This window comes from Sinocyclocheilus rhinocerous, unplaced genomic scaffold (genome assembly GCF_001515625.1).
Source record: "Sinocyclocheilus rhinocerous isolate Xijiao unplaced genomic scaffold, SAMN03320098_v1.1 scaffold756, whole genome shotgun sequence".
Classification (NCBI taxonomy): Eukaryota; Metazoa; Chordata; class Actinopteri; order Cypriniformes; family Cyprinidae; genus Sinocyclocheilus; species Sinocyclocheilus rhinocerous.
Window position 1 is genome coordinate 498,605 of NW_015662039.1, and position 11,808 is coordinate 510,412.

An 11,808-nucleotide genomic window follows, 5' to 3' on the forward strand; every position below is an offset into this window, starting at 1 on the left:
CAGACTTACTTTGAGATCATTCTGAGGTTAAATACATATTTAAAATCATAACAATAAATATTTTATTAGCTATGATACTGTTTTTGGAATCAAATCTTTACATAGCTATGACAGTAAACACTGGAATCTAACAATGCCTTGGAAAAAAACAGTTAATCTTTTTAAAAAATGAAGCATAGCTACATAAACCCATATAGGAAATAAAAGAGTTATCGAATAAGCATGTTTCATATTTTAGAGCAGTCACTGCAATTTATGAAAGAAATCAATTACATCTGGATGTGGGAGTGTGTGTGAAAAAAGCAGATGTAACCCCCTTTGTAATCCTTAACATTTTAATAAGTAACTGTAATTTAATTACACATTTTTTCTCAGTAACTGTAACTGATTACAATTACTTTTGTTTTGTAATTAAATTACGTAATTCCGTTACATGTAACTAGTTACTACCCAACACTGGTGATTTCTCAACTGTTCATACCTTTGATGACAAAGGCCTCTGCCAGCATGCGTAGTTGGTAGACAGGCTTCTCGTGGCGGGTGAAATCATCCACACCTGCTCTGGCACATATGCCCTGGGCGTCCCTGTAGCGTCCCTGAACATAGTGCACTTTAGACAGCAGGAGCAGAGCTTCATTCAGGTAGTGCGGCTACAGGGGAAGAGACCGAAAATCACTGATAATTAGATCTGAACGATTTGAGGAAAAAATCTAATTGTGATTTTTATGATCAAAATTGTGATTGCGATTTAAAAATGTTTATAGGGCTGCTCAATTTGGCCAAATGTTTGTGATTATATATCAATATGGCTTTAAAATGTTATTATTATTTTTATTATTGTATAAAAATATATACATTACTAAATACAAACGAAATATGAAATATTACTTTAGTAATATTTCACTGTAAAATAAAAAAGTTACGGATTTACGATTTTTAAATGTTGAACTACCAAATTTTTGTTTTGACAGAAAACACGGATTCCTTAAAGCTTCTCTTTTGTTAATCAGTATTTCTCATTACAAGTATGGGAAGATGGTTGGCACTTCACAAATGCACATTAAAGCGAGAGAGATGAGTTTGTGTGGAGCAGCATTTACTGTAAACCGAACTGCTCTGAGACACTGAAAACAGGAGATCGTGAGCTGCTCACGTATAAATGAACACAGTGCCATACTTCACTCTGAAACACACAACGCAAGTCCCAGTCTTTGGACATTTTGAATTGCATTAAGCCATTTCACGACTTCGGTTTTATTTTGATTAATTGTGCAAGCCTACTGACAATTTAAATAGAGAATAAATGTATAGATGACATGCATGCACTACAGGGTTTTTGCATCCTTCTAAATGTTCTTCTAACAACAAGGACAAAAAAAACATAAATTTTCTTTTTTTTCTTTAAATGATAAAATATCAAAGAATACAGTATTAATAAATGTGCAAATCAATACAGTACAAATAAATAAATAAAGTACTTTTTTAAGCACAAAGAAAAAAAAGTGCTCAGAAAAGTGATGTTTTGAGAGAGAGAAAACTGTTGCACCATTGTTTGCAGATACTTATTGGTTTGGTATTTTGTTATCTAACTAAGTTAATAAAACTGATGGAATTTAAGTACACAAAACTGAACTAAAATCACCAAAAGTGCTTCTGCAATCCATGCCTCTTTCTCAGAGATGCTTAACTGACAGAGAGACTTGAGAAACAAAGAAACTCAGGTAGGTGCTGTGCCAGACCTCCAGGCGTCCTCTGTTAAGGATGCTGTCGAGGTGAGCTTTGGCTCGGGCTAGTTTGGGCTGTGATTGTTCAGTCAGAAATGTAGAATTCTTCAGCAGGGTCGTGTTCTCCAGCAGACATTCCTCTAACAGAGCTTCTGCCAGCAGCAGCGTCCTGTAATCCTCTACAGACAAACAGAGACGGAAGTTGGGCAAAGGTTGAAGAAGAAAGACTAGAACATGCTTGATGTTGGCTGATTATGGCACCTTCTTTGGGTTACTTTAAGGATAAAATGCTCACCAGCAACACCAACATTTTTCATCCAAGGGTGGACTTTATCATGACAGAATGTCTAGTTTGGATACTAATCTACAACAGCATTCTGATCAGGTTTAGAGAGTTAAGTGTGTTTGTTTTAACTTAACGGTATACAGCAAGAAGGTGCTTCGAAAATATTCGCTTTGCCTTCATGCATATTTTGTATAAACACTGTGGATGAGGTGTTTCCTGTTTGGTTCAACTTTTCACTCCCTACTGAATCTAGACTTGCAGTTATACTGTATGTCAGGTTTATGCATGACATTTCCTTACTGAATATGAAGTAACTACAGTACATCACTCAAAAACCCTTGGTAGCATTTGTAAAATACACTGAATACTATGTTCTGTGGCCACCTTTTACTGACTGAGTTTGTTTCCCCACAGGGAAATTAGTGTCTGGGTGTTTGCAATGGCGAAACAAGACGTGCTGGGTCAGAGATCGGATTTGGACAGTGGTGGACACACCTCCTGGGAGTGCCATGTGTTAACTTCTGTTGATTTAACAATGAACATGAGACATGTTTAGGCAGCATGTTTATCTTTTACCACCTTTGTGAAAGTGAGAAGACTGGGTTTTTAATTCTAAATCTTAAAGAGATAGTTCATCCAAAAAAGTAACATTTATTTACATTTGTCATGCCACTGTAGGCCAAATCGAGATTTTTTCTTCTGTGGAACACAAATTTAGCAACTCCTGTTTTCCTTCAAATTAAAGCATACACTACTGTTCAAAATATTTGGGTTTTATAAATATTTGGGTCAAAATAAAGTATTTTATGCATACCAAGGTTGCGTTTATTTGATCAAACATTCAGTAAAACAGTCATATCTTGAAATCGTGTTACAATTTAAAAGAATTGCTTTCTACTTTCTCGCTTACTACTTTTGTAAAATGCAACTTATTCCTGTGACGCAAAGCTGAAATTTGTCTTTAGTGTCACATGATCCTTCAGAAATGATTATAACATGCTGATTTGGTGCTCAAGAATGATTTTTCGTTATTATCAATGTTAAAAAAAACAAACATTTGTGCTGCTTAATATTTATTCCTGATATTTCTTTGATCAATAGAAAACAATTACAGCATTTATTTGAAAGATAAATATTTTGTAACATTATAAAGGTCTTTGATCAACATAATACATCCTTACTGAATAAAAATATTACTTTTTTCAGTATCATAAATCTTACTGGCAGTATGCATAAAGAAGGGTGTCCAGAAAATGAATGCATAATGTACAACAGGGGTCACCAAGCTCAGTCCTGGAGGGCCGGTGTCCTGCAGAGTTTAGCTCCAACTTTCCTCAACACACCGACCTTACTGGAAGTTTCAAGTATAGCCTAAGACCTTGATTAGCTGGTTCAGGTGTGTTTGATTATGGTTAGAGCAACAAACATTACAAGACTTTGCCCATTTCAGTGACTGAAGAATATTGATCGCTACATTTAGTCGAGTTTCCCAGCAGTTGCACCAAACTTTGTAAAACACATTAAATTTCACTCAGCGTTCCCTCATGACTGACCATATGAATTTATTGAATTTTTTATTTTATTTGCTATTCTAATAGGCTATCATCAGCCTCTCTTTAGTACACATGTATAGCCTAAAGAACTTTAAGAATATCGTGAATCGTGATATTATATCGCATAGCTGAACATCATTCAAGCTTTTTTATGATAGAATTTAAGGGTTATAGAACTAAAACGTTTAATATAAGTATGAATGAAAAAAGTCATAATTCATATTATCTGTGAAAAATATGAAATATATTATTATAATTATAGCCTAGAAATATGAGTAATTTCTTATCTGTTGCGCTAATTTTCAACAGCATGTTGGGCTTATGAATATTAATCAAGTTGTCTGCTTCCGATCAAATGAACTGATTTGCGGAATCAAAACGAGGGCGGTGACATGTGGGCCTAGCTAATGGAATCAGTTTGGTTTTATGCAGATAGCTACATTTTCTATAAATAGTTCATAACAGTTCTAAACAAATGTCAGTGGATTTTTCTGTGAGAGGAGAAAAGGGGATGGATTTTTCACTAGAAGAAGCATTATTATGGATTATTGACTGCTAATTTGGCCAAAAATGACAATTTAAAGTAAAAATAAATTAATGTTGGATTTGTTTCTTACAAACACACAGCTTTTCCATTCACAAGACATTAGTGGATGGATGGGAGTCAGGTGGATTACTTGTGGATTATTCTGATGTTTTTATCAGCTGTTTCAACTCTCATTCTGACGGCACCCATTCACTGCAGAGCAGCATCCATCGCTGAGCAAGTGATTTATACATTTCCAAATCTGTTCAGACAAAGAAACAAACTCATCTACATCTAAGATGCCCTGAGAATGAGTCCATATTCAGCAGTTTTTCATTTTTGGGTCATCTATTCCTTTAAAAAGAAAAAAGACTCACAAAAGTCTCAGTCTTATAAACCCACAACAGGAATGTGTTAAGTGTCTGTTTAGACTATAAATGTTACCCTGGAGCACAAAAAAGTAGCACGGGTATATTTGTAGCAATAGCCAATATGGGTCAAAATTATCGATTTTTCTTTTATGCCAAAAATCATTAGGATATTAAGTAAAGATCATGTTCCATTAAGATATTTTGTAAATTTCCTACCGTAAATATACCAAAACTTAATTTTTGATTAGTAATATGCATTGCTAAGAACTTCATTTGAACAACTTTATCTCGGCCAAATATTGTCCTATCCTAACAAACCATACATCAATGGAAAGCTTATTTATTCAGCTTTCAGATGATGTATAAATCTTAATTTCCAAAAATTGACCCTTAGTACTGGTTGTGGTCCAGGGTCGCAAATGTAGTTTAACAGTCTTTTTTTTCTCCCCAAAGCAAGGCCTTGTCCTTGATGACTAGCCTATGTCCTATGGCTATTTCCCTGAAATCTCTCCACTGCTGGATGACTAAATCTATTTAACCAATTATATTGTGTAAACTATTTGCAGGGCTTGTTGTAATTGAATTATCAGATCAAGAGAGGGAGCTGCTTCCATCATAGTCTGGAATGAGACCAGGTCATGAGTCTGCTTAGATGAAAATATGCAAACACCTGCCACAGAATGCAATATGCAATAAAATGAGACGCCTGTCCTCAACCCCACCGAAACAGTGGCGCCATCTAGTGGACGACAAACTGAGCCACACATGTACACCCACAAAAACTTAGCCTATAAAATGGGACTGCATTTTAATGTTCTTACTAACTTATTGATTTATTGCTTTAAGGTCACACCTGCTAGCTTTGAAGTCATCTGCATGCTGGTAGCGTAACTCCTGAAATTCGACAAAATTCAACTTTTTCCCCCATTTATATCAGTGATATCTTGTGGGCAGTTGGAACAACTTATGCCAAAAACACATTTAGAGTACTTTTTAAGTAGTGCATTAAATGTATATTTTTTCCAGCTATCAAAATAACATGGGTTTTATAAACTTCATAAAGTCCAATAATGGAACAATCACTCATCGACCGCCTATAAAATATCCATTATCCACCTGCATCCAATGCTCGGAGAGCTACGGTTGCTAGGAAACATCACGCCCTACTAGCTATCCTAAAGTCTCATTTCTACGACACCAAGAACGAACCAGTCGTCGGAAAATAGCTTTGGCCCTCTCGTTTTCTTTGCAGAGGTTTGCCATGCAGATGACCGAGGTGATTGATTAACTAGGCACAAAATCCTCATCATCCGAGAGTCCTAAACGAGCTCATTCATTCCTCGGCTGCTGTGTGGATTATTACTGCCCAGTGCGCTAGACTCGGCTTTATGACGCACTACTCAAATCCAATCAGCGTGCAGCCGTCCTGGCCGTCCTGACCTGGAAAAAAATCTGCATCATTTCTAATTTATTTCTATTCTTGATATCGCTTTGAAATTTGAGAAGGTGATTCTTGGGCTTAATAGGCTAAAAAAAACAACAACTACATATAAATAAATAAATCATATAAAAAACTGAGCCATTGGAATTCGGTATATTTTCTTATATACATATATATTTAACGCTGTCAAACGATTAATCGCGATTAATCGCATCCAAAATGAACGTGTGTGTACTGTGTATATTTATTATGTATATATAAATACGCACATATGCATGTATATATTTAAGAGAAATTTGTTATGTTTATATATTAAATATATTTATATATAATATAAATTACATTAATATAAACATATACATGTAAATACATGTAAATATTTTTAAAATATATACTGCATATCATATGTGTGTGTTTATATATACATAATAAATATACACAGTACAGACACATATAGTATGTAAACAAAAACGTTTATTTTGGATGCGATTAATCGCGATTAATCGTTTGACAGCACTTATATATTATATAATTAGCTTTTAGGTTTAGAGTTTTGTGACTTTTCAGTCAGATTTTTGTATTTCTGTAACAGTTTAAGTATATAAGAGCAAGACATATTTTAACGGTTTGTTTTTATTATTATTATTGCTGGAAAATTAGGTATAGCTTTTAATATAGTGCATTTTTTCGCCCAACTCATCAAATTATTAAATTGAATGAAAAATTTAATTAAATGAAAAACATTTTAAAAAGATGTTATTCCAATAAGAATTACAAAGAGATAAGTTAAAAAGCTGAGCCACTAGAATTCAGTACATTTTCTTATATATCGTTGAAATTTAGCTTTATAGGATTACATTTTCTGTCACTTTTTAGTCAGATTTTGATATTTAAATATTTTACATGTAAGTATAAGTATAGTATGTAAGTATATATTAATCAGAGCAAAACATATTGTAACGTTTTTTATTACCTTTGTAAAATTCGGTATAGTTTTTAATATAGTGTTTTTTTTTCTTCCATCCTGATATGTAACACATTGTATTTTTACTGTGTTCACATAAAATAAAACATTATAAAATATAATTAAATTAAATTAAAACATTTTTTAAAGCTTTTATTTATAGTTTACATAAAAGCAAAACATATTTTAACGTTTTTATTATTGTTCATATTGTTTTATTATTGTTCACATAAAATAAAACATAATAACATTTAAAACATTGTGTGTGTGTGTGTATATATATATATATATATATATATATAAACAAAACAAACAAAAAAACTATCGCGTCCAATCAGAGTTTAGCTGTCGTGTCCATGAGGTGAAAGGTAACTACGGCAAGCTAAGGCGGTCAGAAAGAGCGGCGCTGAGTAAACATCAGCAGGAGTTCATGGTTACTCCTCTGTGCCTGAACAAATAGAGCGAATATTCACCCGTCAGCTGTGATTCATAGCAGGTGAGTAAATCTGCATGTGTATGTTGTTATATCGCTGTAAGATGTATTAGGAGGAACGCAGAAAAGCGTTCAGATGACTGTGTAACGGGCAACGCCTACAACTGCTGTTTGAGTGTCTAGACTGCTCTTCCTGTAACTTAATATTTCCGTATTCATATCTATCTTTGTATTCTTTCACATGCTTAACGTTGATTATATTTAGTAATTATGTTATTGCTTTCCTCCACGATCTCTTTTGATTTCTTTCGTGCTTCCATATGTCAGCCACATGCGCCCATTTCTCATTACCATCAGATTTGTGGATAAAAATATACAGTTTTTTCATTATAGATATTTTGTATAATCAGTATGGTTTTTATATTGTGTGTTTGCTGTCATTGGTCAGATGTTCGTCAGCAGTAATGAATGGAGCTGTCATTCTTATTCTCGCGTGAACTCGTCTTATTACCTCGTGATTTCAGTGTAATGAGATTGAAAGACAGGTCTGAGCAGCTGAGATTATGGAGCTGGTTCCTGCTCTGCTCCAGCTGTATGCTGACTGTGTGGGCTCATGGAGGACAGCATGGAGAAGCAGCTGCTTCAAATCAAGTGCCTCCACCAATCACCCGGCTGGACAGGAATATGGTTCAGGATAAAGAGTGAGTAGTTTTCCATTACTTCAAAACTTGTTTTTAGGACCTATGCACATATCCAAATCAGTGAAGCTGTTCATGTGATATGTATGTCGATAGTGTTTGTTGATTTAGCTTTGATTATTCTCTAAAAAGCACTATTTGCCAAATGATATTCTGTCCTGATCTCCGGCTGTCTGTCTGTCTGTCTGTCTGTCTTCCAGCTAATAACATGTCAGGAAAACAAAGGTCATACTTAATCCATCCTCAGAACTGAGAAAATTTAGAATGATTAAGATTTTTAAAATGTCACCAAGGCTGTTTATGTGATCAGAAATACAGCAAAAACAGTAATATTGAGGAAATATAATTACAATTTAAAGTAACTGTTTTCTATTTTTTTAAATGTATTTTTCCAGTAATTTATTCCTGTGATGCAAAGCTGTATTTTCAGCATCATTCCTCCAGTCTTCAGTGTCACATGATCCTTCAGAAATCATTCTAATCATTCAGAAATCATGATTAAGCTACCATTCAAAAATTTGGGGGTAAGTTTTACCAAAAAGACATTAATACTTTTATTTAGCAAGAAACCTTTCAAATGATTATTTTTTTTAAATGTGACAGTAAAGACATTTATAATATTACAAAATATATATATATATATTTCAAATAAATGCTGTTCTTTTATAGTTTCTATTCATCGAACAATCATGTATCGTGTTTTCCACAAAAATATTAAGCAGAAAAGCTGTTCTCAATATTGATGATAAAAAGAATGATTAATAATTATTCTTATTAGTAATTATTAATAATTGAGCACTAGTAGTAACTGATAAAATCTGAGCACCAGTTAGCATAATAGAGTGATTTCTGAAGGATCATGTGACACTGAAGCCTGGAGTAATGATGCTGGAAATACAGCTTTACATCACAGGAATAATTAACATTTTAAAATATATTCATATAGAAAATAATTTAAATTATAATATTTTGGAAATTTGAAACACCAGTGTGTATGTGTGTGTGTGTGTGTGTGTGTGTGTGTGTGTATATATATATATTCACACACACATATACACACACACATATACATTAAAAAAAACATTTTTCAGAAGAAAGTGGTTTGGCATAATCTTCAATTGTTATTCTTTAGAAAAAAAAACTGCTGCTAATGAATATTTGGAAAAAAAATTGTCTGTCAATCGTGTGGTGCAACTAAAATGCAGAAAACATACAAATCTTTCTTGAAAATGGTATAAAAAAAAATTTCAACTGTAAGCAACATCAATACAGACAGAGCACATATCTAGGAACAACATTTTTAAAAAGATTGTCATGTCTGTTCATTTTACAGACATAAAATGGCAAGAACAGCATTTGACGAAAACCGTGTGTAATTGATTTCTATCAAAGCTGTTTAGAAATAATTAGAAATAGAAATGTAATTCAACATCCAACCACAAAATCAATGGATCGAACCAAATCCCTGCACTATGTTAATTCTTTCTTTAATCTGATACACTTGGATAGGCGCCACAATAGGAAAGAAAAGATCTGTCGCTGCTTCCAGTGAATTGTAGCTTTAATCGACCAAAGGTCAGAGTTGAATAGTGACTATTCCACGAGTCTTTAATTGAAGCTTTCTTCTGTTCTGTTGTAGCCACATCATGGAGCATTTAGAAGGGGTGATTGAAAAGCCAGAGTCGGACATGACGCCTCAAGAGCTGCAGCTTCACTATTTCAAGATGCACGACTATGATGGCAACAATCTGCTGGATGGACTCGAGCTCGCCTCTGCCATTACTCATGTTCACAGAGAGGTGAGTGATCCAGCTCTGAGCTTGACTTTATACCAGTTTACAGTTCGGACACACCTACGCACAGTTTATTATCATATTAATGAATAATATTAACTTTAGAATGACGCATATAAATGTTTTTTAAATTTAATTTGAATTTAAATGTAATGTAATTTTATAATCGTAGCTCAAGTACACTTGCTTCAGCCTCTCTTTTTATCATTTGTCATGTATTTTTTCTTTATTACACCTATAATATTGTCACCTGGTCTTGGTTTTTCAGGAACGAGGAGATGACAGCCAGCCAATGACGGAAGAGGATCTCATCAACCTCATTGATGACGTTCTCAGAGACGATGACAAAAACAATGATGGCTACATTGACTATGCAGAGTTTGCGAGGTCTCTGGAGTAAAAGAGGACAGGAAGAGCCGCTGCCTTACTGTGATTACAGATTACCTCTGATGTACAAATCTCCAGCACATTCCTTCACGTGTGTGCGATTTCACAGGCACAGTATATTCGTGCTTTAGTATAAAATGTCATACAATGAAGTGGTGAGGGTCATGATGAAGTGACATGAGACGTTTTGTATGTATGCCATCAGTGTAACATGTATTCGTCGTTGCACTCACATCTGCATATGTCTTGTCAGAATGGACCTTAATGTATAAACTGCCAAATTTATCCACCGCAAACGAGCATAAATTGTTATTATCGAATAAATGCTTTGCAGTGACCCTTTCCTGCAAAGCTGATGGTTAAATTAAGCTAAAGTGGAATAATAATCGCTGCTGTGCTGATAAATGATGGCAAATGCGTGCTCTTTCTGCCTTAAAGCAGCACTATGTAACTTTTGGCGCTCTAGCGGTTAATATCACTGTTACTGTCATAAAAATACCCATTCAAAACCATCTGCAATGACTGAATACTTTAAGCACAAAGCATCTACCTATCTAGATTTGGGATTATCTAGATTTACATATAAATGTGCAATATGCCTGTTTGGACGTGTACATGTTAATGAATCCCTCTGTAGCCCCAATGTTCATTTGCTTGACATTAAAAACGAGTACCAGAGTATTAGAACTATTTTGATGATGTTATGCATTTCTGAAACAGGAATAGGAATTGTATCCTCTAAAACATAATGGTGCTCTGATTTTCAGCTTGCTATTAGAGTCTGAATGTACACAAAATGTCATATGGGTCAATGATATGATGCTCATTTTGTCTGAATTTATTAGGAAATACATTTATAATGTACTTTATCCATATAGAGACTTTGATACACTTTCTTTTTCATTGTTTTTTTTTAATAAAAAAAATTAAAAAAAACATTTTTAGGGCATAATTTTAAAATTGTTTAAAAAGTTATTTTAAACTTTAATAATATTTTGTAATATTACTGTTGTGTTTGTTTGTTTTTTTCATCAAATAAATGCAGCCTTGATGAGCATAAGAGACTTCTTTGAAAAACATAAAAAAAATCCTAATGATTCCAAACCTTAATATGCTTCTTTGATCATGATGTTTTTATTTTTAAAATAAAAAAATAATGTTTAGTGCATAAAGCAAAAAAAAAAAAAAAAAACTATCTTGATATCATAATGAAGAAAAAAACGCTTCATTAAACGAATGACATTTTTCAGAAGAAAGTGTTTTGGCATAATCTTTAATTGTTATTCTTTAGAAAAAAAGAACCATGCTAATTAATATTTGGATAAACTTATGTCCGTCAAATCGTGTGGTGCAACTAAAATGCAGAAAAAATACAAATCTTTCTTGATAATGGTAAAAAAAATAAAAACATTTTAACTGTATGTAACCAAGATGACTACAGAGAGCACATTTCTAGCAACTTAGCACATATTGTTTTCAACAATTTTTTTTAAATATTGTCATTGACCCATGTCTGTTCATTTTACATAAAATGGCAAGAAGAACAGCGCTTGACATAAACCGTGTAATTTATTTCTACCAAAGCTGTAAATTGTTAGTGATGACTTTAAATGGAAATGTAATTCAACTATT

At 33.5% G+C, this 11,808-nt stretch overlaps 2 protein-coding genes across 3 annotated transcripts in view; one reads left to right on the forward strand and one right to left on the reverse strand.

Annotated features, from left to right (window-relative positions):
• The window catches only part of LOC107727355 (tetratricopeptide repeat protein 7A-like), a 38,651-nt gene extending 32,847 nt beyond the window's left edge, over positions 1 to 5,804 (reverse strand). Inside the window, 4 exon segments of the mRNA XM_016537197.1 lie at positions 482 to 650; positions 1,740 to 1,901; positions 1,986 to 1,998; positions 5,632 to 5,804. Coding sequence (XP_016392683.1) covers positions 482 to 650; positions 1,740 to 1,901; positions 1,986 to 1,998; positions 5,632 to 5,723 — 436 coding nt within the window. The 5' untranslated portion in view covers positions 5,724 to 5,804.
• Positions 5,805 to 7,258: 1,454 nt separating this feature from the next.
• LOC107727380 (multiple coagulation factor deficiency protein 2-like) lies at positions 7,259 to 10,645 on the forward strand. 2 transcript variants are annotated; one of them, XM_016537230.1, is made up of 4 exons: positions 7,259 to 7,361; positions 7,747 to 7,999; positions 9,636 to 9,795; positions 10,058 to 10,645. In XM_016537230.1, exons 2-4 carry the CDS (start codon positions 7,767 to 7,769, stop codon positions 10,187 to 10,189), a joined length of 525 nt encoding a protein of 174 aa, XP_016392716.1. In that variant the 5' UTR covers positions 7,259 to 7,361; positions 7,747 to 7,766; the 3' UTR covers positions 10,190 to 10,645. The 2 variants fall into 2 exon arrangements, with proteins under 2 accessions (XP_016392716.1, XP_016392717.1); XM_016537231.1 differs by having other exon boundaries at positions 7,823 to 7,999.
• Positions 10,646 to 11,808: the final 1,163 nt, after the last annotated feature.

What these genes read in the sequence shown, in the direction of transcription:
- LOC107727380 (XM_016537230.1), top strand. Translation starts at nt 7,767, where the DNA reads ATGGAGCTGTCATTCTTATTCTCGCGTGAACTCGTCTTATTACCTCGT. An exon ending in AATATGGTTCAGGATAAAGA is followed by an intron (nt 8,000 to 9,635) that starts GTGAGTAGTTTT and finishes GTTCTGTTGTAG; the next exon opens with CCACATCATGGAGCATTTAG. An exon ending in TTACTCATGTTCACAGAGAG is followed by an intron (nt 9,796 to 10,057) that starts GTGAGTGATCCA and finishes TTGGTTTTTCAG; the next exon opens with GAACGAGGAGATGACAGCCA.